Raw genomic sequence first — 25,144 nt, forward strand, 5'->3', positions numbered from 1 at the left:
TCCACAGATGTTGTTAGATCGGCTCAATTACCAGCATTTCTGCATCCTTTCTGGTTGTATCACAGCTTGGTATGGCTCCAGCTCTGCCCAAGGCCACAAGGAACTATAAAAGGTCGTGAATGTAGCCCAATCCATCATGCAAACCAGCCTCCCATCCATTGACTCCGTCTACACTTCCCGCTGCCTCGGCAAAGAAATCAGCATAATTAAGGACCCCATGCATCCCAGACACTCTCTCTTCCACCTTCTTCCATCGGGAAAAAGATACAAAAGTCTGAGGTCACGTACCAACTGACTCAAGAACAGCTTCTTCCCTGCTGCTGTCAGACTTTTGAATGGACTTACCTTGTATTAAGTTGATCTTTCTCTACACCCTAGCTATGACTATAACATTACATTCTGCACCCTCTCGTTTCCTTCCCTATGTATGTTATGCTTTGTCTGTATAGCGCGCAAGAAACAATACTTTTCACTGTATGTTAATACATGCAACAATAATAAATCAAATCAAAATCAAATCATTTTTGTTTAAGTTAGCAAGCACTCATTAAATTTCAATTGTACAGTTGCTTTAACCCTTTGTAAATAAATGGAGGCCTACTCCATTTTTGTTTTCACAAAAATTGCGGCTCTATTTCATGCGCAAGTAAATTAATCACTAGTCCTTCAGAAAAAGGGAAGAATGGAAATATAGAATTGAACTCAGAATATGATTTGAAAGAATTTCCACAATTACAATACAATTGTTACATTGCTGACACTTACCATTTACTCCAGGTCTTGCACACTCTCATACAGATGCATAGGTCCTTATGGCTGAGGTTCCTAAATATTGACAGCCACACCTCCCGTTGCATCACATGTTCTGAGCCACCAGCCAATGGTAGAGAATCAGGTTCAGGGCTGTCAGGTGGAGGCCGCACCACATGCCGCTCCATTTGAAATGGCTTAGGAGGAGACTGCACAGGGAGTTTGCTTAGTATCTGAGGACGAGCCAAACTTCCTAGAACCTTGTGACAAAGTTGACTGGATGGCCCATTTTTCTTCTTCAATGAAACCTCCACAGTCCTAAAGGAGTTTTTTTGAATACTCTCTCCTCGCAGGGAATAATAGTTATTTTCTCGATCCTTTGAGGCCAAAAGTGAATTACTTTTTATGTTTCTTGCATTCTCTTCATCTTCGTCCTCCTCTTCCTCATCATCTTCCTCACTAAAAATATCATTAGACAGTCTCCTGAGCTTGGACCTTTGATTATCTGCCTTTGCAATAGACCTTGGACTAGATCCCCCACTGCTTCCTGCTGATCTCTGTAGGCTGGATTCGGATCCAGAACTTGAATCGGAGCCAGTATCAGAACTAGAGCTAGAGCTGGTTGCTTCATTTCGGTTGACACGTTTCATCATTTGTCGTATCCGTTCTATTCTTTCTGCATCTTCCGATCTTTCAAGGTGATTTACTTTTGTGTCTTCTTCAGAATTTGGAGTCGGTTTCCGTTTCTAAAGACAAAAATATATTAAACAGCTAAAATTATTAAAAACCTTCAAATGCTAACTGCATGACATTGTAAAAGGTTTAATAGTTACAGTAAGTCTCAAGTGATAAAACGGTCAATTACTTTCCACTTCCAAAGAGTTGAACTCTGTTATTTAAGTTTGTTCATTGTGCTAAATGAAAATGGGACAAGTACGAGATAGGTTTGAAAATCAAACCCCTATTTTTGACTAAAGATCACAAATTTGGAATTTGAAATAAGTGAAGCCACAGTGGATTTTGTTTAATTTATTTTAATGTGAAATTCCTGCCAAAATAAATGTTGACAAATAGCAATCAACACGGGAGCATAAAGCATTGCTTCCCTCCTGGCTTTATTCCAGTTCCATTTGACATTATTGCTGTTAAATAACATGTCTCAAAGCTTTTCACATACAGTGATGCAACCTGAAATGTAATGACCAAACAAGTGTGCAACCATTTTTCACATAGCAAGTTACTGCAGACAGCAAAGCACAAATTTTAGTCAGGCTGGTTGAGGAAGGAGAGGGGAGAGATACAAAAGTGTCCAGAGGGGCAATTTTTTCACAGAGGGTGGTGATACTAAGCAAACTCCCAGTGCAGTTTCCTCCTAAGCGTGTCTGGAACAAGCTGCCAGAAGTAGTAGTAGAGGCGGGTACAATTTTATCTTTTAAAAAGCATTTAGATAGTTACATGGGTACGATGGGTATAGAGGGATATGGGCCAAATGCGGGCAATTGGGATTAGTTTAGGGGTTTTAAAAAAAAGGGCGGCATGGACAAGTTGGGCCGAAGGCCAACTGTAAACCTCTGACTCTGACTCTAAGGAAGGTTGAGCAGGGGGATAACAGGAAAATTCTGTTTTTCATATATGGCCTTGGAACTTATTGCACCTCAGGACAGGATCTCTAGCAATGCAGCATTACAACCGGTTAATATGCAGGATCAGTTGGCAGTTAGGAAGGCAAACTCAATATTAGCTTTCATTTCTAGAGGGCTAGAATACAAGAGCAGGGATGTACGGTACGGTAGCACAGTGGTTAGCACTGCTGCTTCACAGCTCCAGGGACCTGGGTTCGATTCCCGGCTTGGGTCACTGTCTGTGTGGAGTTTGCACATTCTCCTCGTGTCTGCGTGGGTTTCCTCCGGGTGCTCCGGTTTCCTCCCACAGTCCAAAGATGTGTGGGTTAGGTTGATTGGCTATGCTAAAATTGCCCTTAGTGGCCTGGGATGCGTAGGTTAGAGGGATTAGTGGGTAAATATGTAGGTATATGGGGGTAGGTGGGATTGTGGTTGGTGCAGACTCGATGGGCTGAATGGCCTCTTTCTGTGCTGTAGGGTTTCTAAGTTTCTAAGTATTGCTGAGGCTGTATAAGGTTCTGGTCATTTGGAATATTTGGGCCCCATATCTAAGGAAGGATGTGCTGGCCTTGGAGGGGGTCCAGAGGAGGTTCAGAAGAATGATCCCAGGAATGTCATATAAGGAGCGGTTGATGAGTCTGGGTCTATACTTGATGGAGGATGAAGGGGGATCTAATTGAAACTTACAGAATACTGAGAGGCCTAGATAGAGTGGACGTGGAGAGGATGTTTCCATTAGTGGGAGAGACTAGAACTCGAGGGCACAACTTCAGAGTGAAGGGACAACTCCTTTAAAACTGAAGTGAGGAGGAATTTCTTCAACCAGATGGTGGTGAATCTGTGGAATTCATTGCCACAGAGGGCTGTGGAGGGCAGGTCACTGAGTGTCTTTAAGACAGAGATAGAGAGGTTCTTGATCAATAAGGAGATTAAGGGGAGAAGGCAGGAGAATGGGGATGAGAATCATATCAGCTACGATTAAATGGTGAAGCAGACTCAATGGGCTGAATGGCCTCATCTCCTATATCTTATGGTCTTGTGGTATTATACACAGGATTATCAGCTAAGTATTTCTGTTTAAGGACTAGTCTGGGAATTCAACTCATTTTTTTGCCACAGCTATCAATTGAACTAAGGTAAATACAATATGAAACAGTTTCAAGAAGGTCTACTTTATTTACTGGCCCTCAAGGAACAAAAAACTGAATTAAAAAAACTGTTATGTTGGCTTATGTACACCCAGTTGCTCTCTTTCAATTTATTTTATTTTTAAAAGACTGCTGTAAGGACTAACCTGTAAGACAAGTCCAGACAAGATAGAAATAGAGGACAGACCTTAATTTGCTCCTTTCCGATGGCAAAATTGTTGCACGATACAAACTGGTGCAGTTTCACTTACTATAGAGGAGGCAGTGGTAAAGCGGCATTGTCACTAGACTAATAAATCCAGGGACCCAGGGTAATGCTCTGGATTAATGCATCCAAATTCAAATCCCACCACAGCAAATGGTGAAATTTGAATTCAATAAGAATCTGGAATTAAAAAAGTCTAATGATGACAATAAAACCATTGTTGGTTGTTGTAAAAACCCATCTGGTTCACTAATGTCCTTTAGGAAAGAAAATCTGCCACCCTTACCTGGTCTGCCTACATGTGACTCCAGATCCATTGCAATGCCCTCTAAAAAGTGCTAACAAACTTAGTTCAAGGGCAGTTAAGGATGGGCAATAAGTGCCCACCTAACCAGCGATGCCCGCATTCATAGAATCATAGAAACCCTACAGTGCTGAAAGAAGCCATCTGGCCCATCAAGTCTGCACCGACCACAATCCCAACCAGGCTCTACCTACCCCCATATCCCCTATATATTTTACTCGCTAATCCCTCTAACCTACGCATCTCAGGACACTAAGCGGCAATTTTAGTATGGCCAATCAACCTAACCTGAACAAATAGAAAAATCTAAGCAAACACAGTTCAAGTCTTGAATTCTGGCTTATGGATTGGATGGCAAGGAGTAATGAGGGTACTGACAGAATTAGAAAAACAATTTTACAAACCACTTAATCCAAAATTATGGGATTATCAAGTAGGACATAAGAATTTGATGATAGAATCAATGTAATAGTGCCCTGAGCTATATAGCATTTGGGATTATATTGAATGATATCAACTTCCAGGAGGTGGATCTTCTCACAGCAGCTTCTTTCAAGAGGTGGATCTACTTACAGCTGGTGGATGGCTGGGCAGTGATGTTCTGGGCTGCGGGGATTAGATGGAGAGGAGAGGCATGAAGAGGTGGGCCGAGTGTGGAGATCTAAAGGGGTGAATGTAGGGAGGATGGGTGTGGCAGGGCAAAGAGAGAGAGATGCTGCAGGATTATCAAATTGGTGAGACGGATGGGGTGGGAAGGGTGTTCTGGAATGCTGGCAGGGGTGCAGCTGTGAATGGACATTGTGGGGGGAGGGGTGCAGAGGGAGGTGTCTGTGCTGTCAATAGATGTTACTTGGGGTCATACTCAAGAAATTGGTGAAAGGAAGGGATGGCGACGGCTAAAGGAGGCAGTGGGAGTCAGTAATATGGAAGGATGAGGATCCTGTAATGTTGGGTGAAGGGGCGCTGAGGGTTGTTGGAAGGGAGACTGTAAGAGGGAGTTTAGAATAATTTGGGACTAACAGATCAGGGTAGATTAATTTAGAGTGAAGTCACAAAGTGCCTGCAATATATTTTACAAAGGTACTGTTTGCATAGAGACACATATAACCACGATTAGAGAATTTAAACAGGCATTTTTGAAAGTATGTAGTACTTACAATGCTAGGGCCTTGGGGCAGATGAGTGTGAAGGGCAACAGCTCAGCATACATGAGAGACTTCTTGCACATATGGCTTGTAAGGGCCCTAGCAAATACCTTGGCTTCCTTGCACATGCATGATTCCGGGGAACATAGACGCAATCTTGGGTGATCCCTGAAGATGGCAATGTAGGGTGGGCGGAAAATGGACACTCAGGGACATTGTAAATAAACCACATCAGACCTCGTTAAAATTCAAGTGTACTATATTTACAAAAGTGTCATAAGATTATCATAGTGCACCCATGCAACAATATGCAAAGCAGCAAATCTGCGTGTTTTCCAACTGGAAACCATGGATGAACAGGGATATCCACTGCTTGCTGAAGTCTAGGTCTGAGGCATTCGAGTCAGGAGACCCTGGCCTATTCAAGAAAGCCAGATACGATCTAAGGCAATCCATCAAGGATGCCAAAAGACAGTACTGAACCAAGCTAGAGTCCCAAGGCTAGCCACACAGACCCACGCCGACAATTGAAGACATAACAGGCTACAAGATGAAGGCATGTAAAATCGCCAGCTCCAATGCACCCCTCCCTGATGAGCTCAATACATTCTACGTCCGTTTTGAGCAAGAGGTCAGCGAGAGCACACCCTCCACCCCGGAAGCCTCAGATGAACCTGTATCTATCTGGGGTCACCATTGCAGGTGGCAGAGCAGCTGTCTTGAAGCGTAAAAACAACTGGCCCAGATGGGGTATCCATCTCAGATCTCAGACAAGCACTCAGATCCTGCACGTATCGCAGACATCTTCAACCTCTCTTTACAACAATCGGAGGTTCCTAGCTCCTTCAAGAAGACGACCATCATCCCAGTACCAAAGAAAAGACAAGCAGTGTGGCCTAATGACAATCGTTCAGTGGCTCCGACATCCATCATCATGAAGTGCTTCAAAAGGTTATTCATGGCATGAATCAATTCCAGCCTCCCGGATTGCCTGGATCCACTACAGTTCGCCTACCGCCGCAACAGGCCAACAGCAGACGCCATCTCCCGGGCCTTGCACTCAACCCTGGAACACTTAAATAACAAAGACACTTATATCAGACACCTATTTATTGACGACAGCTCAGCCTTCAACACCATTATTCCTACAAAACTCACCTCCAAACTCCGTGGCCTGGGGCTCAGCTCCTCCCCATGTGACTGGATCCTGAACTTCCAAACTCACAGACCACAATCAATAAGGATAGGCAACAACATCTCCTCCACGATCATCCCTTTGTCCCACAAGGCTGTGTTCTCAGCCCCCTACTATACTCCTTATACACCTATGACTGTGTGGCCAAATTCCCCTCCAATTCGATTTTCAAGTTTGCTGATGACACCACCGTAGTGGGTTGGATCTGAAACAACGACGAAATGGAGTACAGGAAAGAGCTTCAAGTTTTTAAATGTCCAGATCACCAATAACCTGTGTTGGTCCCCCATGCCGACACGATAGTTAAGAATGCCCAGCAACGCCTCTACTTTCTCAGAAGAATAAGGAAATTTGGCATGTCAGCTACGACTCTCAACTTTTACAGATGCACCATAGAAAGCTTTCTTTCTGGTTGTATCTCAGCTTGGTATGGCTCCTGCTCTGCCTAAGCCTGCAAGAAACTACAAAGGGTCGTGAATGAAGCCCAGTCCATCACGCAAGCCTGCCTCCTATCCATTGACTCGGTCTACATTCCTGCTGCCTCGGAAAAGCAGCCAGCATAATTAAGGACCTCACGCACCCCGGACATACTTTCTTCCACCTTCCTCCGTGTGGAAAAAGATACAAAACTCTGAAGTCACGTCCAAACTGACTCAAGAACAACTTCTTCCCTGCTGCCATCAGACTTTTGAATGGACCTACCTCGCACTAAGCTGATCTTTCTGTGCACCCTAGCTATGACTGTAACACTACATTCTGCACTCTCTTTTCCTTCTCAATGAACGGTATGCTTTGTCTGTATTGTGCTCAAGAAACAATACTTTTCACTGCATACTAATACGTGACAAAAATAAATCAAATCAAAATCAATATGAAATCAAACCTTAATATTTTGTTCCATACCTCTTCCTCTAGGTGCTCCCTGCCATCTATAGCAGGGGTGGAGGCAGCCTGCTGACCAGCAGCAATCCTCTGGAGACCTGGGGTCTGGAGGGCCCTGAATTGCTTTGGCTTTCCTGTTGTGGGGCAGTTGATCCCTCTGTGGTCACAGAGGATGAGGCCGAAGACTATCTGATTCCTGAGTGGAGGTCCTATGCATGTCCAACTGCTGCTCTGCCTCCCTTTGGGTCCCTGAGGGTTCCTGCCAGACTCAAGGGGAAGGTGCACCTGGAGGGAGGTCCAGGGAGCCCTGACTCCCTCTCATGTAGCCACTGCGAGGCTCACCCATGGCTACAGCAATGGAATGCAGGTCTGCGCACATATCCAGCAGAACCTGTTGGACTCCAGTTCTCCATGGCGTTCATCACCCTACCCATGGAGACCTCCATGCGTGCATTGGTCAGAACCACTGCAGAGAGGAGGCGGATAGACTCTGTCGAGGACCTTAGCCACCTCTGCCTAATGTTCCTGTCTCTTGCTGCCTCACCAGCATTTTGTGAACAGCCAGTCGCAGAGGTTCATCATCAACGTCACAGATGCCTCTGCCCCTGCAGTCCTCTGAGTGTCAGTGAACACCAAGTTCACCTTCTCCTGCTGTGGACATATGTACATGCAGTGACCACCTTCTTAAACTATATCTAGCGCCCATATAGTGTGCGCCTCAACACTCATGGAGTGTGCCGGTAACCACTTTCTTCCTGCTCCCAAATGTCCTTTGTGGGCTACTAGTCAGGGATTCATCCACTTGCCTTCACTTCTTCCTGCTAGCACTCAAGTGTGAGAAAGGAGTAAGTGACTGCATGTGCTGCCTCTAACATGGAAGAATGTATGACCCTTGGGTTTCAATGCCACATGCGTGGATCCTTACTGAATGGAGGCTGCCTGCAATCTCTCCATCTCCACAGGATTGGTTATGTTCCTCCCTGACATTGAACTGCCTGCTCCTTGAAGCTGGTCAAACTCTCCAAGACAGGCAGGCCCCTCCTGTCTTCTCCCTCTCCTATTATTCCTGAACTTTTCCTGCACAGAGAGAGATGAAGAAGTTGAGAACTATTGGGTTTCCAGGTTTCACGCTCATTTCCACTTTCAGAAATAACCTATTGGATTGCAGCCATGTGATTGATGCACTGCAGGTTGTTCACAATGGTTTTGGGGCAGCACCCCTCAGAGCAATGAAAAAATGCAAATATAAAAACAAACCTCAGAGGCATATCATTAGCAGTGCTTGCTGGTGTCCTTAATTCCTGAGCCCCTTTACCACTGCACCCAGTACCAGTGCACATCTTCCCCCCACCTCCACCACCAGGGCAACTACTGATGGGTAATAAATGTGGCCAGCCAGCGACACCCATTACCCAAGAATGAATAAAAGATTATGAGCTCTCTGTGTGGAAGAGCTAGGGACCCAAAGTAGCCTCTCCACCTGCAGACTAGATAGACTGCAGTGGGATTATGAGGCATCACCTTACCATGTTGCCACTGAAGCCCATGACCCCCACTGCCATTCAGTGAGGTGAATGTATGCAACGGAGTGAGGGTTCACTTGGCTGGCAGAGCAGATGAGAGCATTCACCTGTTTCCTGCACTGTAGGGCAGTCCTCTGGTGGATGCTGTGGGCACTGATCTACCCTCGAAATTTTCTCTCATACTGGATTGGTCTGTCAACTCAGCCTCCTCCTCGCATCTGTTGGGTAGAGGACGCCCCTCCTGGTTTCCACTTCATTCAAAAGGACTCACAGGGTGGCATTAAGGAATTTGGGAATGGAGTTCCTGATGATCTGCAGGCCATTGCCTCCTTAAACATTGGATAGGTTACTGTCCAGGTGCCAGTCCCACCAAGTTCTACTTAGTTCTGAAATGAAAAATTCTGCCATAACACACTTGTCTCTGAATCTGGAGGTTGTCAGTTCAAGTGTTACTCCTGATACTCGACTACAAAGTCTGGATTGGAACTTTAACGCAGTAATTGAAGGATTGCTGCATGGCTGGAGTGATGTCTTTCAGATGAAATGTTAAACTGAGGCTCTGTCAAGTTCATATCAAATATCTCATGGCACTATTTTGAACAGAAAGGTTTAGGAGCAATCAGTTCTCTGGCCAATATTCATTTCCCAACCGACACCCAAAATAATCTGGTCATCATTAAGCCATTTGTGCGATCTTGCTTTGTGCAAATTAGCAACTGCAATTCCTACTTTACAACAGTAACAATTTCAAAAGTACTTTGTTGGTTATAAAGCTCTCTGGGACATTGAGGTCATGAAAGATGCAATATAAATGCATGTCTGTTTTATGGATGTAAAGGCCATCGTTCTGAAACCTCTATTTCCAACAAATGTTTTTATTTCAAACTTACCTACTTTGCTGAAAACTATTTCAAATTTAGATATCAAAGAAGTGGTAAAAAATTGGCTTAAAAGTTGCGTTTTCTTTTTAAGGAAGTAGACCTTGCTTTTTGGATGCAACAAAATGACTGTAAAAGTAAAATATGTAAAGAATCACACAATGCAAAAGCAGCAAAGTTGAAGGATAGAATTTTGTTTCAGTGTAATGGAATATTTGGGACCAAACAGCCTAAACACAAACACAGAAGTATACATTCAAATTGCAATATATTACAGATCAGTTAGGATCCTCATGAACATTACTGAGTGACTTATTGAGCACAAAATATAGTACATAATATGGAAAATTTAGATTCCTTTCTCTGGAAACTAAACTGGCAAGTGCTAAAACAGTGACGATACTAAAAAGGCATTCAACATTCTTTAAATCTAAGGGCAAAACCGTGCCAAAAAAATGGCAGAGATGGCACGGACCCAGGTTCAATTCCGGCCTTGGCTGACTGTCTTTGTGGAGTTTGCACATTCTCCCCATGTCTGTGTGGGTTTCCTCTGAGTGCTCCAGTTTCCTCCCACAGTCCAAAGGTATGCAGGTTAGGTGGATTGGCCATGTGTAGGTTAGGGGGATTAGCAGGATAAATACGTGGAATTACAGGTATAGGGCCTGGGTGGGATGCTCTGTCGGGAGAGTCGCTGCAGATTCAATGGGCCGAATGGCCTCCTTCTGCACTGTAGGGTTTTGATGATTCTATGATAAGCTTAAATCAGAATGGATAATAAAGACAGACATACATTTATATAGCACTTTTCACAACCAGACATTTTATAGCACTTTGCAGCCAATGAAATACCACTTAAATGTAATCACTGCACTAATTTAGGAAACATAGAAGCCTATTTGTACACACCAAACTCCCATAAAAAGCAATGTGTCGTAACCAGATAATCTGTTTTTGTGATGTTATTTGAGGGATTAATATTGACCAGAACACTGGGATTAGCTCCCCTTCTGTTTTTCAAAAAAGTGCCATGGGATTGTTTACATCCACCCAAGCAAGCAGTTGGGACCTTGTTTAACATCTTATTCAAAAGACAGCACCTCAGACAGTGCAGTGTTCCCTCATTACTGCACTGGAGTGACAGCCTTGATTTTTATGTTTAAGACCTGGAGTAGGACTTTGAATCACAAGGTTCTGGGTTCCGAGGTCAAGTGTGCCCACCAACTGAGCCACAGCTGCCATGCAGTGCTCAACAATGTTCATTATTCAGCTAATCAATAGCAGCCATAGTTAAATAATTCTTTGTTACAAGACTACTCGTAGGTAAGGAAGTCAAATAGACTGAGGCAAAATGTAATACTTTACATATAAAGTGTAATTTTGGATAGCATACAAAGTACTGCACATTATAAATTTCATATTAACCAAGATCAGATTTATTTATTTTATTAATGTCAAAAATGGCTTATATTAACAATGCAATGAAGTTACTGTGAAAATCCCCTAGTCACCACACTCCAGTGCCCGTTCAGGTACACTGAGGGAAAGTTTAACATGGCCAATGCACCTAACCAGCACTTCTTTCGGACCGTGGGAGGAAAACGGAGCACCCGGAGGAAACTCACGCAGAATCTGCAGACTCCTCATAGACAGTGACCGAAGCTGGGAATCGAACTTAGGTCCCTGGCGCTGTGAGGCAGCAGTGCTAACTACTGTGCCACCATGTCACCCAATTGGAGATCAATGGAGCATCACATTAATGATGCCTCCTTCCAAATTAACTGGAGTGTGCCACAAAACAATCAGGCAGCAACATTACAATTTTGTTAAATGGAAATTTCTTCCCACACAACCCAATTTAAATGCCTCCATGATATTTACTACAGTGGCTTTTGTACACTTCAGTTCTACTTAAAAGATCATACGAATTCTGTGCAGATGAATAGCAAAAACATTCCCACTGGATAGCCCTAAATTCCTTCCATGTTAATGTATCTTTGTTACCTCACTCACTCTTGCATAAACACAACAAATAAAAGATACCAACAGGATCATGAATTGTGGCCTAAGTATCCAGGCAAAGCCATTTTCAGCATACAACTCCTGGACTGGGCATGAACTAATCTACAATGGAAGACAAGTGGCATTGCATCAATCCTTGTACAAACATCTCCAATTTAGAAAGAATGATATTAACTGGACTGCACACTGTATAGCTGAGAGAGAAAAGTTTGACTCCAGGTTACCAAGCAGTATGTGTAGAAGTTAATAAGTATCCAGGCTCTGTTTGACTTAGTTAACTCAAAGACAGCCAGAAATTGGCATCAAAAACCTTAAGGATTTGCTAGACATTGTTTAAAAACTCAAAATCCCAGCAAAACATCCAATTGCCAGATTAGTACTAGTTTTTCTCCAATAATTATTGTGGCCCGCATTTACTATAGTCCACAAAGTCAAAAACTAAACCCTCATCTTTTGGACTGGATGGTCTTATGTTTAAGAAATTGACTGCACAGGTAAATCTGGAGGAACACTCTTTTACAACCAGTATGATCCTAGCTGATGTTGCCAGCATGGTATAAATTGAAAAGTACAAGCTTGTGAAGGTTTTCCTAAAGAAGTCAGTGTGCTGGAGTTGTCCACCAATTCTCCAGATTCACATCTCCACAAAATGGTTGTGTCATTATCTCATGGATTGTGTAAACGCCTAATGTATCTAATAACTAATTCAAAACAACTGAAAACACATATGTGCGCACTCAGTATGAGTATTGCTGGAGGCCAGGAAACTAACCCAGCAACAGAGTTAGTGCCTTCAGGAGGACAGATAAAAATAAAAGGACGGTGCTTAGCAGCAAAATCATAATTCTCTCCATTCACAAGTCTGATTATGAGGGAACTTTGCACTCAGAATTCAATCAGACCAACCTCATTTATAAAATAACTCAACGTAACTCACTGCTAGCTTGGAAGATCTTTGTGTTCAGTATTTAAATTAAACCCAAACAAACAAATCAAGATGAAAATTAAATGTGTGCTGCTACATCTTTCTAAATTATTTAACTATTTAAATACTTCCGTTTTCTTAAAATAGCAGCAGCACACTCAAATTGAAAGTATAAAGTCAGCATAAAAGGTTACTCAAGAGTGGTGTTCGTTAAATCATTCAGAGTCTGTGCAGTAGCTTACTTTGAAATTAGAAAATACTGAAATGCATACCTGAACGCCTTCAAAACTAAACATAAAATGGTTTAAAAAGATATTTTAATATGAACTTCTAAGTTACATAAATATTTCACAAACTTCATTATTTTAATGGAGACAACCAAATGAAAATTATGACATGTAACTTCTAAAATACAACATCATTGCCTACCTTCCTCTTTTGAAGTTTGTCATCCTTTCCTCCTCTTAGCTAAAGAAAAGGAAAGCATACCCATGAAAATACAATTAGGCACTGATTTGTAATAAGAAAGTTTTTGCATAGTGAGTTAAAGGCTTGTGAAATTCGCATATAAGCATTTTGCTTTGTTATCATTTGTGAGATTTACTAAATTAAGATATTAGAAACAGATGAAGCCTATTTCGCAATGAGATCATGTTTGATCTGTGATCTAAACCCAGATAGCTACCGTTAATACATTTGGTTAACAGTCTATCAATCTTGGATTTAAAATTAAACAATTTATCTAGCAACAATTGCGGCTTGCAAGAGTTCCAACCTTTCAAGTTTCTGAACCACACTCTTGAAAAACTCTCTCTAATTTTTAGGGCAGAGACTCCCCAACCAGTGGAAATAGTTCCTCCCAAAAGCTACACTATCAGCTCTTCTTAAATTTCTTCAAAATTTTGATAGTCATCAAATAACCATCTAAATTCCAGGGAATATAATCCTAATTTGTGCAATCTTGTCTCATAATTTAATCCGGGAGTCCAGGTAATATTCTGGGAAGCCTACGTTGCACTCCCTCCAAGGTCAATTCTTAAGGTGTGGCACCCAATATTGAATATTGCTCCAGTAAATATTTTATGTATCTGTTCATGACATTTTAATGATCCAAGACCTCCATCGTTTTTATTTTTTCACCCTTTAGAAAGTACTCTGACCTAGCCTCTTTTAGGCCCGAAGTGGTTGACTTCACAGTTGCCTACATTGAAATTCATTTGCCACAATTTTCTCCATTCACTTAATCTATATTACAACGGAGACTACATTCGAAAAAGTGCTTCATTGGCTGTAAAGTGCTTTGACGCATCTGGAAACTTGAGGCTATACAAATACAGTTCTTTCCTTCCTATTAACATTTCTCTAATTTTATACTCCCATCCACACTGCTTACAATGCCACCCTACTTTGTGTCATCAGCAAATTTGGATATATGGCTTTCTATGTATCATCTTAGGGAGACAGTGGTGTAGTGGTATTAAGAAATGGCGGCATCATATCCGTGCCGGGGTGTGCGTGTGTGCGTGCGCGCCTGCGGGGTGGAGAGTTGGACTGTGCCGGACAGGACATGCATGGAGGTGGGGGGCAAAATGGTGAGCGATTGGGCCGTGGGGGGAGTAGAGAGCTGGTGTTGCGGGACCGGCCAGTGATTGAGGTGGCCAGCAAATCGGGAGGCCAGCAGACAGGGGCCACTGCGCACACGCCGATCTCAGCGTTGACAGATTGACACTCGTGCAGTGGCCCACTTAGCGCTATGCTGCCAGTCTCCCAGGTGGGGATAAGCCCCACCCCCTGAATTCTGGAGTGAATCATGCTAGTGCTGTCTGCAATGCACAGAGTGTGGGAGATTCTCCTCTGAACTCCCACTTTAAAAAACCAGCGTGATTTACTCCAGTTTTCACGCAAATTTGACACTTAGAATTTTTTTGGAAGAATCCCACCCTAGGTTTACTTCTCTGAAGTTTTGCTGTTTTGAGGATGTATCCTTCTCTGGAAACTGCAGTCTTGATCTCTGTCCAGAGGTGTTAAAAATCTAGCATCGTGCAAGCATCTTTGGTTTCTGTGCTAACTGGTTCTAAAGAAAGGATTTATGTCTGTGGGGGATACTGCTAAATTGGAACTATAAAGATAGCTAGCTGTTAAGAATGACACTTTGTCACGTTTAGGTATTTTAATTGGTAAAAGTTATGCTAATTCTTTTTGTTATATTCTAACCGTGTTCTTAAATAAAGTTCGTTTTGATAAAAGCTTCCTAGTGGGTCACCTGAATCATACCTGGTGTCATGAGTGTACCTTAAATTTTTTTTAAAATCATGCAGCTTCTAGCTTCAGCGATGTCACTGGGCGGGGGGGGGGGGGGGGGGGGGGGGGTGGAGCTAAGCTGTGGCAATCAGGTGATGGGGCTTTCAGTTTTGTTTGTGGCAGTCGGGTGATGGGGGTTTTTGTCTTTGGGCTTTTAGTTTTGTTTTGGGAAGTTTTGGAAGCAGTTTAGCAGCAAGCTAAGCAGCAGTCTCTTTCTCTCCATTTTGTCCTACCTTAAAGAAGCAGTGTTTTAGGAAACAGATTTGACTACAGTCTCTCCTGAGTTTCTTCACAAGGGATTTTCAGCATTCAACCCAGGAGGCAGGATTCCTGTAACAAGTGGGCATTAACCTATGCTGCAGTGCACTTATTTGGAGGGTTATGTGTATTGGATGTTGGAACACATTAGGGATATTTCCTTAAGAGTTAGAATCATAGAAACCCTACAGTGCAGAAAGAGGCCATTCGGCCCATCGAGTCTGCACCGACCACACTCCCACCCAGGCCCTATCCCCATATCCCTACATGTTACCCGCTAAACCCTCTAACCTACGCATCCCGGGACACTAAGGGGTAATTTAGCATGGCCAATTAACCTAACCCGCACATCTTTGGACTGTGGGAGGAAACCGGGGCACCCGGAGGAAACCCATGCAGACACAGGGAGAATGTGCAAACTCCACACAGACAGCGACCCAAGCCAGGAATCGAACCCAGGACCCTGGAGCTGTGAAGCAGCAGTGCTAACCACTGTGCTACCGTGCCGCCCAATTATACATATATAGTTATACATTATCATGGTTGTTGTTTCCTGTTTATAATTGTTAAAAGTTCTTGCTAATTGTCTTACTTGACATGTCAGCAATATTCTTAATTAAACTTTGTTTTTGATAAAAGCTCCTCGTGGGTCAGTTGAATCACACCTGAAGTGAAACCTCTCATGCTCATCCCAGCCAAATTCAATGTAAAACGTTACAGGTCAGGTGAGCTTCATAGAACACCTCAAAGTATCCAACCTGGCTTGTAACACTGGCATGAAACACTTCATATGCTCACCCTAATGCCAAAATCAGATGTAAAAGTTAGGATCTAGGTTAACTTCATTAAATACCTCGGAGTTTCTAATCTAGCCTTTAACATAGGCAAAATACTTTATAATTGTATATTGTACAGAGTAACCTCAAATGTATGCCAGAAATCCAGTCAACATGGAGATATAAAGACTGGATAACTATTGGCAGTATACAGATAAATCATATGAAATCGTGGGAAAAGAATGTAATCAACAAGGAGCTGATGGGTGATCTATTCAACAGTTAATGTGTGGGTGAATTCAAAGCTTCTTAAAAATTTACCTCCAGAGAATATACTGGCACACTTTAGGATGTAGTATTCATATACAGAAAACACCTTTTATCATACATTGTTGAGGTGGACAATGATGACTGATTAACAGCAATACTCAGCTAGACACAAAGCCAACAGCTTCACATTAGGAAACTTTATTCGGCTACAAGAAGTAGGACACAGTTCCAAACCTATAGAACTCCCTCAGCCAAAGTTCTAAAAATAACTTTTAGTGTGCCAGAGGCTTAATTTGAACTTCCAGCTCAGTAACTTGTTAGTGGTGTAAATATTGTGGGAATATTAGAAAAAAGAATATACTCAAGTAGATTCCCTCTCACACTGCAAGTTCCTTTCCAGCCCCAAGCAGATGGCCTGAACAGTGGCACCTGATAGGCAATACAGCCGTCAGGACTCGCGCTCTTTGCTGCAAAGAACAAGTTAACCCCTCCGATTTTAGTATCCCCTAATACCACTACATTCCTTTTTGCCCCCCCCCCCCCACTTGAATGGCTTCCTGTACCATGGTGCCATGATCAGTTACCTCATCCACCCTGTAGTCCTCACTTTCATCCAAATATATTGAAAATATCTCAAACTCACTGGACAAGGGTTCTGTGCATCTGCCATCTTGAGTCCTCTTACCTGCCTCCCCTGCAGTCACACACTCATGTCCCTGATCACTGACCAAATCAGTGGTCAGGGACAGTTTGATTTATGCATTAAACCGTTCAGGTGTCTGCCTGCTCAGATGGTGCTGAACACCTGTGCTCCATCTTCAGAATTTGCTCAAACTCTTGTTTAATCTGATGCAATCTTTCCAAATCAGTTGTAAATTATAAGAGGTGTGACTGCCTCCTGGTACAAAAAATCCAGGTAAATTCCCCCTCACTGATATTTTGCAGTGTTTTTAGTTCAGCCTCCAGTTCAAACTCTGAGCTGAAGCTGCTTGACCTTCAAACATTTCCTGCAGACGTGTTTGTCCTGGATCAAACTGGCATCCAAGAGCTCACACATGCTCCAGCTGTGACACACCTATTCTGTCACCCTTAATGTGTTCCAATTAATTATTTTATTCAACTATATTTTTTACTTTTTCTTTTCCATATTTGATTAACCTTACCACCAGTTGAATCTTAGAATAGACTAAAAAAGATCTTATTTTCTGCCATGCCGGTGTTCAATACCTTCTTGCTCCTCAGACATTTACCTAATTTCACTTGTTAAACAAGAGTTCATATTTATAGCCTCTGCTGGTGTGCTTGCAAATCTAAATTACATGCAAGTGGATTTCATTGCAAATATTTAAGATTCAAAATATCAATTTAATTAGCTAAACATTCAGCTATTGAAATTATGTTTTCCCTCTCAAGAAAATCTAGGTTAACTTGGTCATAGAAGTGTTTACATAGAAAAGTTTGTGTCACAGCATCAAATATTGCTACTTTGACTTCAATGCTGAATTTTGTAAAAGGAGAATATGCAGTATAGAAGCATATTTCTACATTACAACAGTAACTACACTTCAGAAGCACATCAATAGCTGTAAAGTGTGTTTGGACATCCTGAGGTTATGAAAGGCATGGTATAAACTCAAGTTTTTTTGTCCTGTGTTAAGCGCTCAAATGTTATGTAGCTAGTAGGGTATTTTCCCCCAGGGTTGGGGGAAAGAGGATGGAAAAAATTAAAGCTTGAGAATACTTGTGCAAAGACTTTTTAAATTCCCTCCAAAATAGTTTAACTGTGCGTAATAATCTTCAACCAACAGATAATTTGCAATGCTCCAGATTGACAGTTAGGATCATGAATAATACCAACTCAGGGTATGATTGACTACAAACCCAATTGTCAAAGCTAGCATGGCCGGCTTTACCTCTACCAATTTGCTGACAGGAGTATTGAATAAGCAAGACTTTCAATTCCCTTTCCCCCACATTAAAGGAAAATTGCTTAATATTGAATCTGATAAAAGTCCGTTCAAAATAGAAGATCAATAGAAGGGATGTGAAGCGAGAAACAGAGAAAGGAGAATCTAATAAACAAACAAGAAAACCATTCAACTGCAGTCACGAGGGAAGAGAAGATATTTTGAAACTTTGTAACTAAATTTAGTCAGAGAATGTTTTGAATCTTTTGGCAATCCAGAATATAATAACCTCAAAAGGCTCTTGGAACAAGAACAGTCCCTGTCTGGCTCAAATGTTGCATTGTTACGCAAGTATTTTTAAACTTGTAAAAGATCACCAAGAAGGAAAGGGTAAGGGCTTTAGTCAGTCAGATCATTCTTTATAACAGATAAAATCACAGTCATAGAGGTTTACAGCATGGAAACAGGCCCTTCAGCCCAACTTGTCCATGCCGCCCTTTTTTTTAAAAAACCCGTAAACTAATCCCAATTGCCCGCATTTGGCCCATATCCCTCTATACCCATCGTACCCATGTAACTATCTAAATGCTTTTTAAAAGACAAAATTGTACCCACCTCGACTACTACCTCTGGCAGCTTGTTCCAGACACTCACCACCCTGCGTGAAAAAATTGCCCCTCTGGACACTTTTGTATCTCTCCCCTCTCACCTTAAACCTATGCCCTCTAGTTTTAGACTCCCCTACCTTTGGGAAAATATATTGACTATCTAGCTGATCTGTGCACCTCATTATTTTATAAACGTCTATAAGATCATCCCTCAGCCTCCTACGCTCCAGAGAAAAAAGTTCCAGTCTATCCAGCCTCTCCTTATAACTCAATCCATCAAGTCCCAGTAGCATCCTAGTAAATCCTTTCTGCACTCTTTCTAGTTTAATAATATCCTTTCGATAATAGGGTGACCAGAATTGCACACAGTATTCCAAGTGTGGCCTTACCAATGCCTTGTACAACTTCAACAAGACATTCCAACTCCTATATTCAATGTTCTGACCGGTGAAACCAAGCATGCCGAATGTCTTCTTCACTACTCTGTCCACCTATGACTCCACTTTCAAGGAGCTATGAACATGTACCCCTAGATCTCCTTGTTCTGTAACTCTCCCCAACGCCCTACAATTAACTGAGTAAGTCCTGCTCTGGTTCAATCTAACAAAATGCATCACCTCGCATTTGTCTAAATTAAACTCCATCTGCCATTCGCCAGCCCACTGGCCCAATTGATCAAGATCCCGTTGCAATTGGAGATAACTTCCTTCACTGTCCGGTATGCCACCAATCTTAGTGTCATCTGCAAACTTACTAACCATGCCTCCTACATTCTCATCCAAATCATTAATATAAATGACAAATAACAGTGGACCCAGCACTGATAGTCACATGAGCAGCCTGGGAATGGAGGGATACAAACGATTGGTCTAGTTGGACCAAGGAGCGGCACAGGCTTGGAGGGCCGAAGGGCCTGTTTCCTGTGCTGTACTGTTCTTTGTTCTTTGTTCTTTGATCCCTGAGGCACACCGCTGTCCTTGTGGCAAGTTATGATTTTTGAACATCCTTATTATGACAGGCAATAGTCCTTCAACATTTGAATATAATTTACAAATGACTTGGAAAGATTGCACCAGATTAGACAAGAGTTTGAGCAAATTCTGAAGATGGAACACAGGAGTTCAGTAGCATGGAAACTTTTTCAACCATCTGAGCAGGCAGACACCTGAACAGTTTAATACATAAATCGAAAAGCTTGACTGCTCAGGTGGATGGAAAGGAGCCTATGGTACGGTGTGAAATAAAGAGCTTTGTGTCCTAGAAAATATTTATTTCTCAAACAAAACTACCATAAACTTTAATAGTTCATTCATTTGTTTGCTACTTTAGGGATCTTGCTGTGTACATGCTGGTTGCTACAATTGCCTATAAAGAAATGGATGCACTTGTAAAATGCTCTGGGACACCCTGATGAAATAATAAGATGCTCTATAAAAGCATTTTTCCTTTCAGAGATTCTATTTGATGAATATATTGCAGAATAAGTGTGCTAAATGCTCATGATTACCAATCATGAAAAGCTAGCATACAGGTCCACAGCTCAACCAATGATTATTTTGTGATCTATTTACATTTGCAGAATGGGAAGAACATCCTATGGATAAAGAAACATTTGGTGTGAACATTCAAAATTGAGATGGAGACTGGTGTATTCGTGTTAATCTTCAATCCTTCATCATTTGCTTTCAGAGTTGTTTGGCATCCTGTCAGCACACTAACACATCAAAACCCTACTTTTTCAAATGTGATGGACAGAAATGTCAGGGTGACCAACTCTTGCAAAGAACATGTGGGTAGTAGGGTGCACGGTGGTGTCAGAACTGGAGTGGGAGTTGCAAATTAAGGGTGGTTGCTCACCATACAGAATGTAGAAAGACAAAAGAGGAACTCTTTCGGTATGCTTTAGAAAACACTAGAGCCCTTTGTGCTGTTGAATACAAGTTGTCACACATGGAAAACAGATCCAAACATTTTATAATCATGTGCAGACTTCATCATCAATGCTGCTGCATATTTTCAAATCAAATGCAATTCTGGCCATGAAAATCCTTCTACAATGAATGTAAAAGAAAACATATTTCCTGAAAATGTGAGAATGCAAATTCAGGACACCACAAAGCAGAACAGTGCAGAATTACTTTTCTGAAATCAAATTCTGGCCAAAGTCTTAAATAAATTACTTGACTAATCAGTCTCCTATTTATACTGCACATGGATTTACAGTACTTTAGATTTTAAAAAAGCACAATACTTCTTCATTCTGTAAATTGTAGGCAAATTTCTAGCCCTTCTCCAAATGTGCTATTTGGGAATTTTTAAAAAAAGAATTAAATGGTGCACTTTTGTTTAATGTCCAAATTTGAGATTCACCTATTTATCATATTGTAATCAAGTAATTTAAAAACACTTCTTTTAAATAACGCAATCTTTCAGATACAATACCATAGATTAGTTCACCTCCTTCTTTCCTGTTTGGAGTATAAGCAGATTTAACTGAAGATGTTTTCACCCAAGTTAGAATTTATTGTTGTTTGCTGGTGAATACCATTCACACCTTTAACAAGTCTCACCCATATTCTAATGCCCTTTTATTTTACAGCCCCAACTCTGGTTACAATGCAACCACAGAAATGATGTGGCTCTATCAGGGGAACCAAGGTCCATTTTAGGTGGTGGTTTCCCAAAAGATCCAACAGATAAGATGCAACGGGTTTTTGTTGCAGTTGCTTTCAGATTAAAGGTCAAGGATAAATATGTTACAGATCAATAAGCCAAAAACCAATTTTAAGAAACAAAATTAAAAACAAATTAAATTAAATAGGGATGGAGGGCTAGGCGATGTGTTGTATCTGCATGATGTGGGAGCTGGTGGACCCCATTCTGGTTCCTAGTGAACACATCTGTAGTAAGCGTTAGTTGCTCGACGAACTGCGGCTCAGATTTGGTGACCTGGGGTCTGAGCTCCAGACACCGACACACCAGGGAGGGGGAAGAGGTATCTAGACGCTGTGTTTTAGAAGGCAGTCACATCCTTTAGATTAATCACCTTCAATTCAGCCAGTGGTCAGAGACAGGAGTGTGTGGAACAGGTAGAGAGATCTAGAAGACAGGATTGCAGGAGCCTCAGCCCTTATCCTTGTTCAACAGGCTTGAGATTCTTGCTCCATGTGAGGACGAAAGTGGGGACTTTTGGGAGGATGAACATATTGACCACAGCACCATGGTGTGGGTGGTGGAAGAGAAATGTAGTCATAATCGGGGATAGTATAGTTAGGGGCATTGACACTGTTCTGTGACCAGGATTGAGAGTGCCGTAGGTTGTGTTGCCTACCTGGTGCCAGGGTTCGGCATATCAAAGGAATTTGGGTTGGAGGGTAATCCAGTTGATCACGTAGGTAACAATGACATAGGTGTAACAAGGATAGAGGTTCTGCTGAGGGAACATGTGCAGCTGGGGACTAACCAAAAAGGTAATAATCTCCTGATTACTGCTTGAACCATGAGCTAATTGGCACAGGATCAATAAGATTCAAGAGGTAAGTTTTTGGCTCAAAGGTTGGTGTTGGAGAAATGGGTTTGAATTCATGGGATATTGGCAGCAGTACTGGAGAAGGAAGGAGCTTTTCCGATGGGGTGATCTTTGCCTGAATCATGCTGGGACCAGAGTCCTAGTGAATCACACGACTAGTAAAGGTGGCTGAGGGACTTCACTGGTGCATTCTGGGAGAAGTCAGACCAGCAACATTTACCAAGAAGTGGGAAGCAGCGTCTTGGATGACTATGTCTGCAGGAAGTGAACCCAATTGCAGCTCCTTACAGACTGCATGGATAGGTTGGAGCAGCAGTTGGATGGACTTAGGAGCATGAAGGAGACGGAAAGAATCACAGATAGGAGCTTTAGAGACATGGTCACACCCAAGGTGTAGGCAGATAGATGGGTGACCGCCAGAAGGGGCAGGCAGTCAGTGCAGGAATCCCATGTGGTCATCCCCCTAAAAAGTGTACTGTTTTGGATACTGTTGGGGAGATGGCCTATCAGGGGATAACAACAGCAGCAGCAGCCAAAGCAGTGGCACCACGGCTGGCTCTGTTGTTAAGTAGGGAGGGACAAAGAGCACTAGAGCAATAGTTATAGGGGACCCTTATAGTTAAGGGTGCAGATAGGCATTTCCGTGGATGTGAAAGAGACTCCAGGATGGTATGTTGCCTCCCTGGTGCCAGGGTCCAGGATGTCTCTGAACGGACAGAAAGCATTCTGAAGGGAGAGTGTGAAGAGCCAGAGGTCGTGGTATATATTGGTACTAATGACATAGGCAGGAAGAGTGATGAGGTCCTGCAGCAGCAGTTTAGGGAGTTAGGTAGAAAGTTAAAAAGCAGGACCTCTAGGATTGTAATTTCAGGATTACTCCCTGCGCCATGTCCTAGTGAGGATCGGAATAGGAAGATAATGCAGCTCAACACGTGGCTAAACAGCTGGTGTAGGAGGGAGGGTTTCAGATATCTGGACCATTGGGGTCTCTTCCAGGGCAGATGGGACTTGTACAAGGAGGACGGGTTGCATCTAAGCTGGAAAGGCATAAATATTCTGGCTGGGAGATTTGCTACTGTCACACGGGAGGATTTAAACTAGTTTGGCAGGGGGGGTATGAACCAAAGCAAAGGTGGATTAGCTGAAGGAGAACTAGAGAGTAGGGCCAGTAAGACTCAGAGAAACAGCAGGTAGGGTGGGGCTGCTAATCAGAGAGGGCCTGGTGGACTGAAGTGCATTTGTTTCAATGCGAGAAGTGTAACAGGTAAGGCAGATGAACTTGGAGCTTGGATTAACACTAGGAACTACGATGTTGTTGCCATTACAGAGACTTGGTTAAGGGAAGGACAGGATTGGCAGCTTAACATTCCAAGATACAGGTGTTTCAAGTAGGATAGAGCGGAATGTAAAAGGGGTGAGGGAGTTGCACTACTGGTTAAGGAGAATATCACAGCTGTACTCTGGGAGGACACCTCGGAGGGCTCACACAGCGAGGCAATATGGGTAGAGCTCGGGAATAGGAAAGGTAAACTGTGCTGCACTCAGTAATTCCTGTGTCAGACATTGTCAGTCTTTAATCTTCCACAATGTTTGGGGTTTACTATAGGCCACCCAACTGCCAGCGGGAGATAGAGGAACAGATATGTAGGCAGATTTTGGCAAGGTGTAAAAGTAACAGGGTTGTTGTGGTGGGAGATTTTAACTTCCCCTATACTGACTGGGACTCACTTAGTGCTAGGGGTGTGGATGGGGCAGAGTTTGTAAGGAGCATCCAGGAGGGCTTCTTGAAACAGTATGTAGATAATCCAACTAAGGAAGGGGCCATACTGGACCTGGTATTGGGGAATGAGCCCAGCCAGGTGGTTGATGTTGCAGTAGGAGAGCAGTTCGGGAACAGTGACCACAATTCAGTAAGCTTTAAGGTACTGATGGATAAAGATAAGTGTAGTCCTCAAGTTAAGGTGCTAAATTGGGGGAAGGCTAATTACAACAATATTAGGCAGGAACTGAAGAATGTAGATTGGGGGCAGATGTTTGAGGGCAAATCAACATCTGGCATGTGGGAGGCTTTCAAGTGTAAGTTGATAGGGATTCAGGACTGGCACATTCCTGTCAGGATGAAGGATAAGTATGGCAAGTTTTGGGAATCTTGGATAACGAGAGATATTGTGAGCCTAGTCAAAGAGAAAAAAGAAGCATTTGTCAAAGCTAGGAGGCTGGGAACACACGAAGCAAGTGTGGAATACAAGGAAAGTAGAAAGAAACTTAAGCAAGGAGTAAGGAGGGATAAAAGGGGTCACGAAAAAGCATTGGCCAACAGGATTAAGGAAAATCCCAAGACTTTTTATACATATATAAAGAGCAAGAGGGTAGCCAAGGAGAGGGTTGACCCACTGAAGGACAAGGGAAGGAATTTATGCATGGAGCCAGAGGAAATGGGCGAGGTATTAAATGAGTACTTTGTGTCAGTATTCACCAAAGAGAAGGACTTGGTGGATGATGAGTCTGGGAAAGGATGTGTAGATAGTTTGAGTCATGTTGAGATCAAAAAGCAGGTGGTATTGGGGTTTTTGAAAAACATTAAGGTAGACAAGTCCCCAGGACCTGATGGGATATACCCCAGAATACTGAGAGAGGCAAGCGAAGAAACTTCTGGGGCCTTGAGAGAAATCTTTGTTTCCTCACTGGCTACGGGGGAGGTCCCAGAGGATTGGAGAATAGCCAAGGTTGTTCCTTTGTTTAAGAAGGGTAGCAAGAATAATCCAGGTAATTACAGGCCGGTGAGCCTTACATCAGTAGTAGGGAAATTATTGGAGAGGATTCTTTGAGACAGGATTTATTCCCACTTGGAAATAAGTGGACGTATTAGCGAGGGGCAACATGGTTTTGCGAAGGGGAG

At 42.6% G+C, this 25,144-nt stretch overlaps 1 protein-coding gene across 6 annotated transcripts in view; it reads right to left on the reverse strand.

Annotated features, from left to right (window-relative positions):
- The window catches only part of LOC144501401 (lysine-specific demethylase 2B-like), a 192,699-nt gene that overhangs the window by 95,756 nt on the left and 71,799 nt on the right, over window positions 1–25,144 (reverse strand). For all 6 annotated transcript variants that reach the window (XM_078225125.1, XM_078225123.1, XM_078225126.1 and 3 more), the window contains 2 exons: window positions 13,026–13,064; window positions 766–1,496 (listed from right to left, as the gene is read on the reverse strand). In XM_078225125.1, the coding sequence (XP_078081251.1) occupies window positions 766–1,496; window positions 13,026–13,064 (770 nt within the window). The remainder of the gene's footprint in view (window positions 1–765; window positions 1,497–13,025; window positions 13,065–25,144) is intronic.

The sequence above is a fragment of the Mustelus asterias genome, chromosome 12 (assembly GCF_964213995.1).
Source record: "Mustelus asterias chromosome 12, sMusAst1.hap1.1, whole genome shotgun sequence".
NCBI lineage: Eukaryota > Metazoa > Chordata > Chondrichthyes > Carcharhiniformes > Triakidae > Mustelus > Mustelus asterias.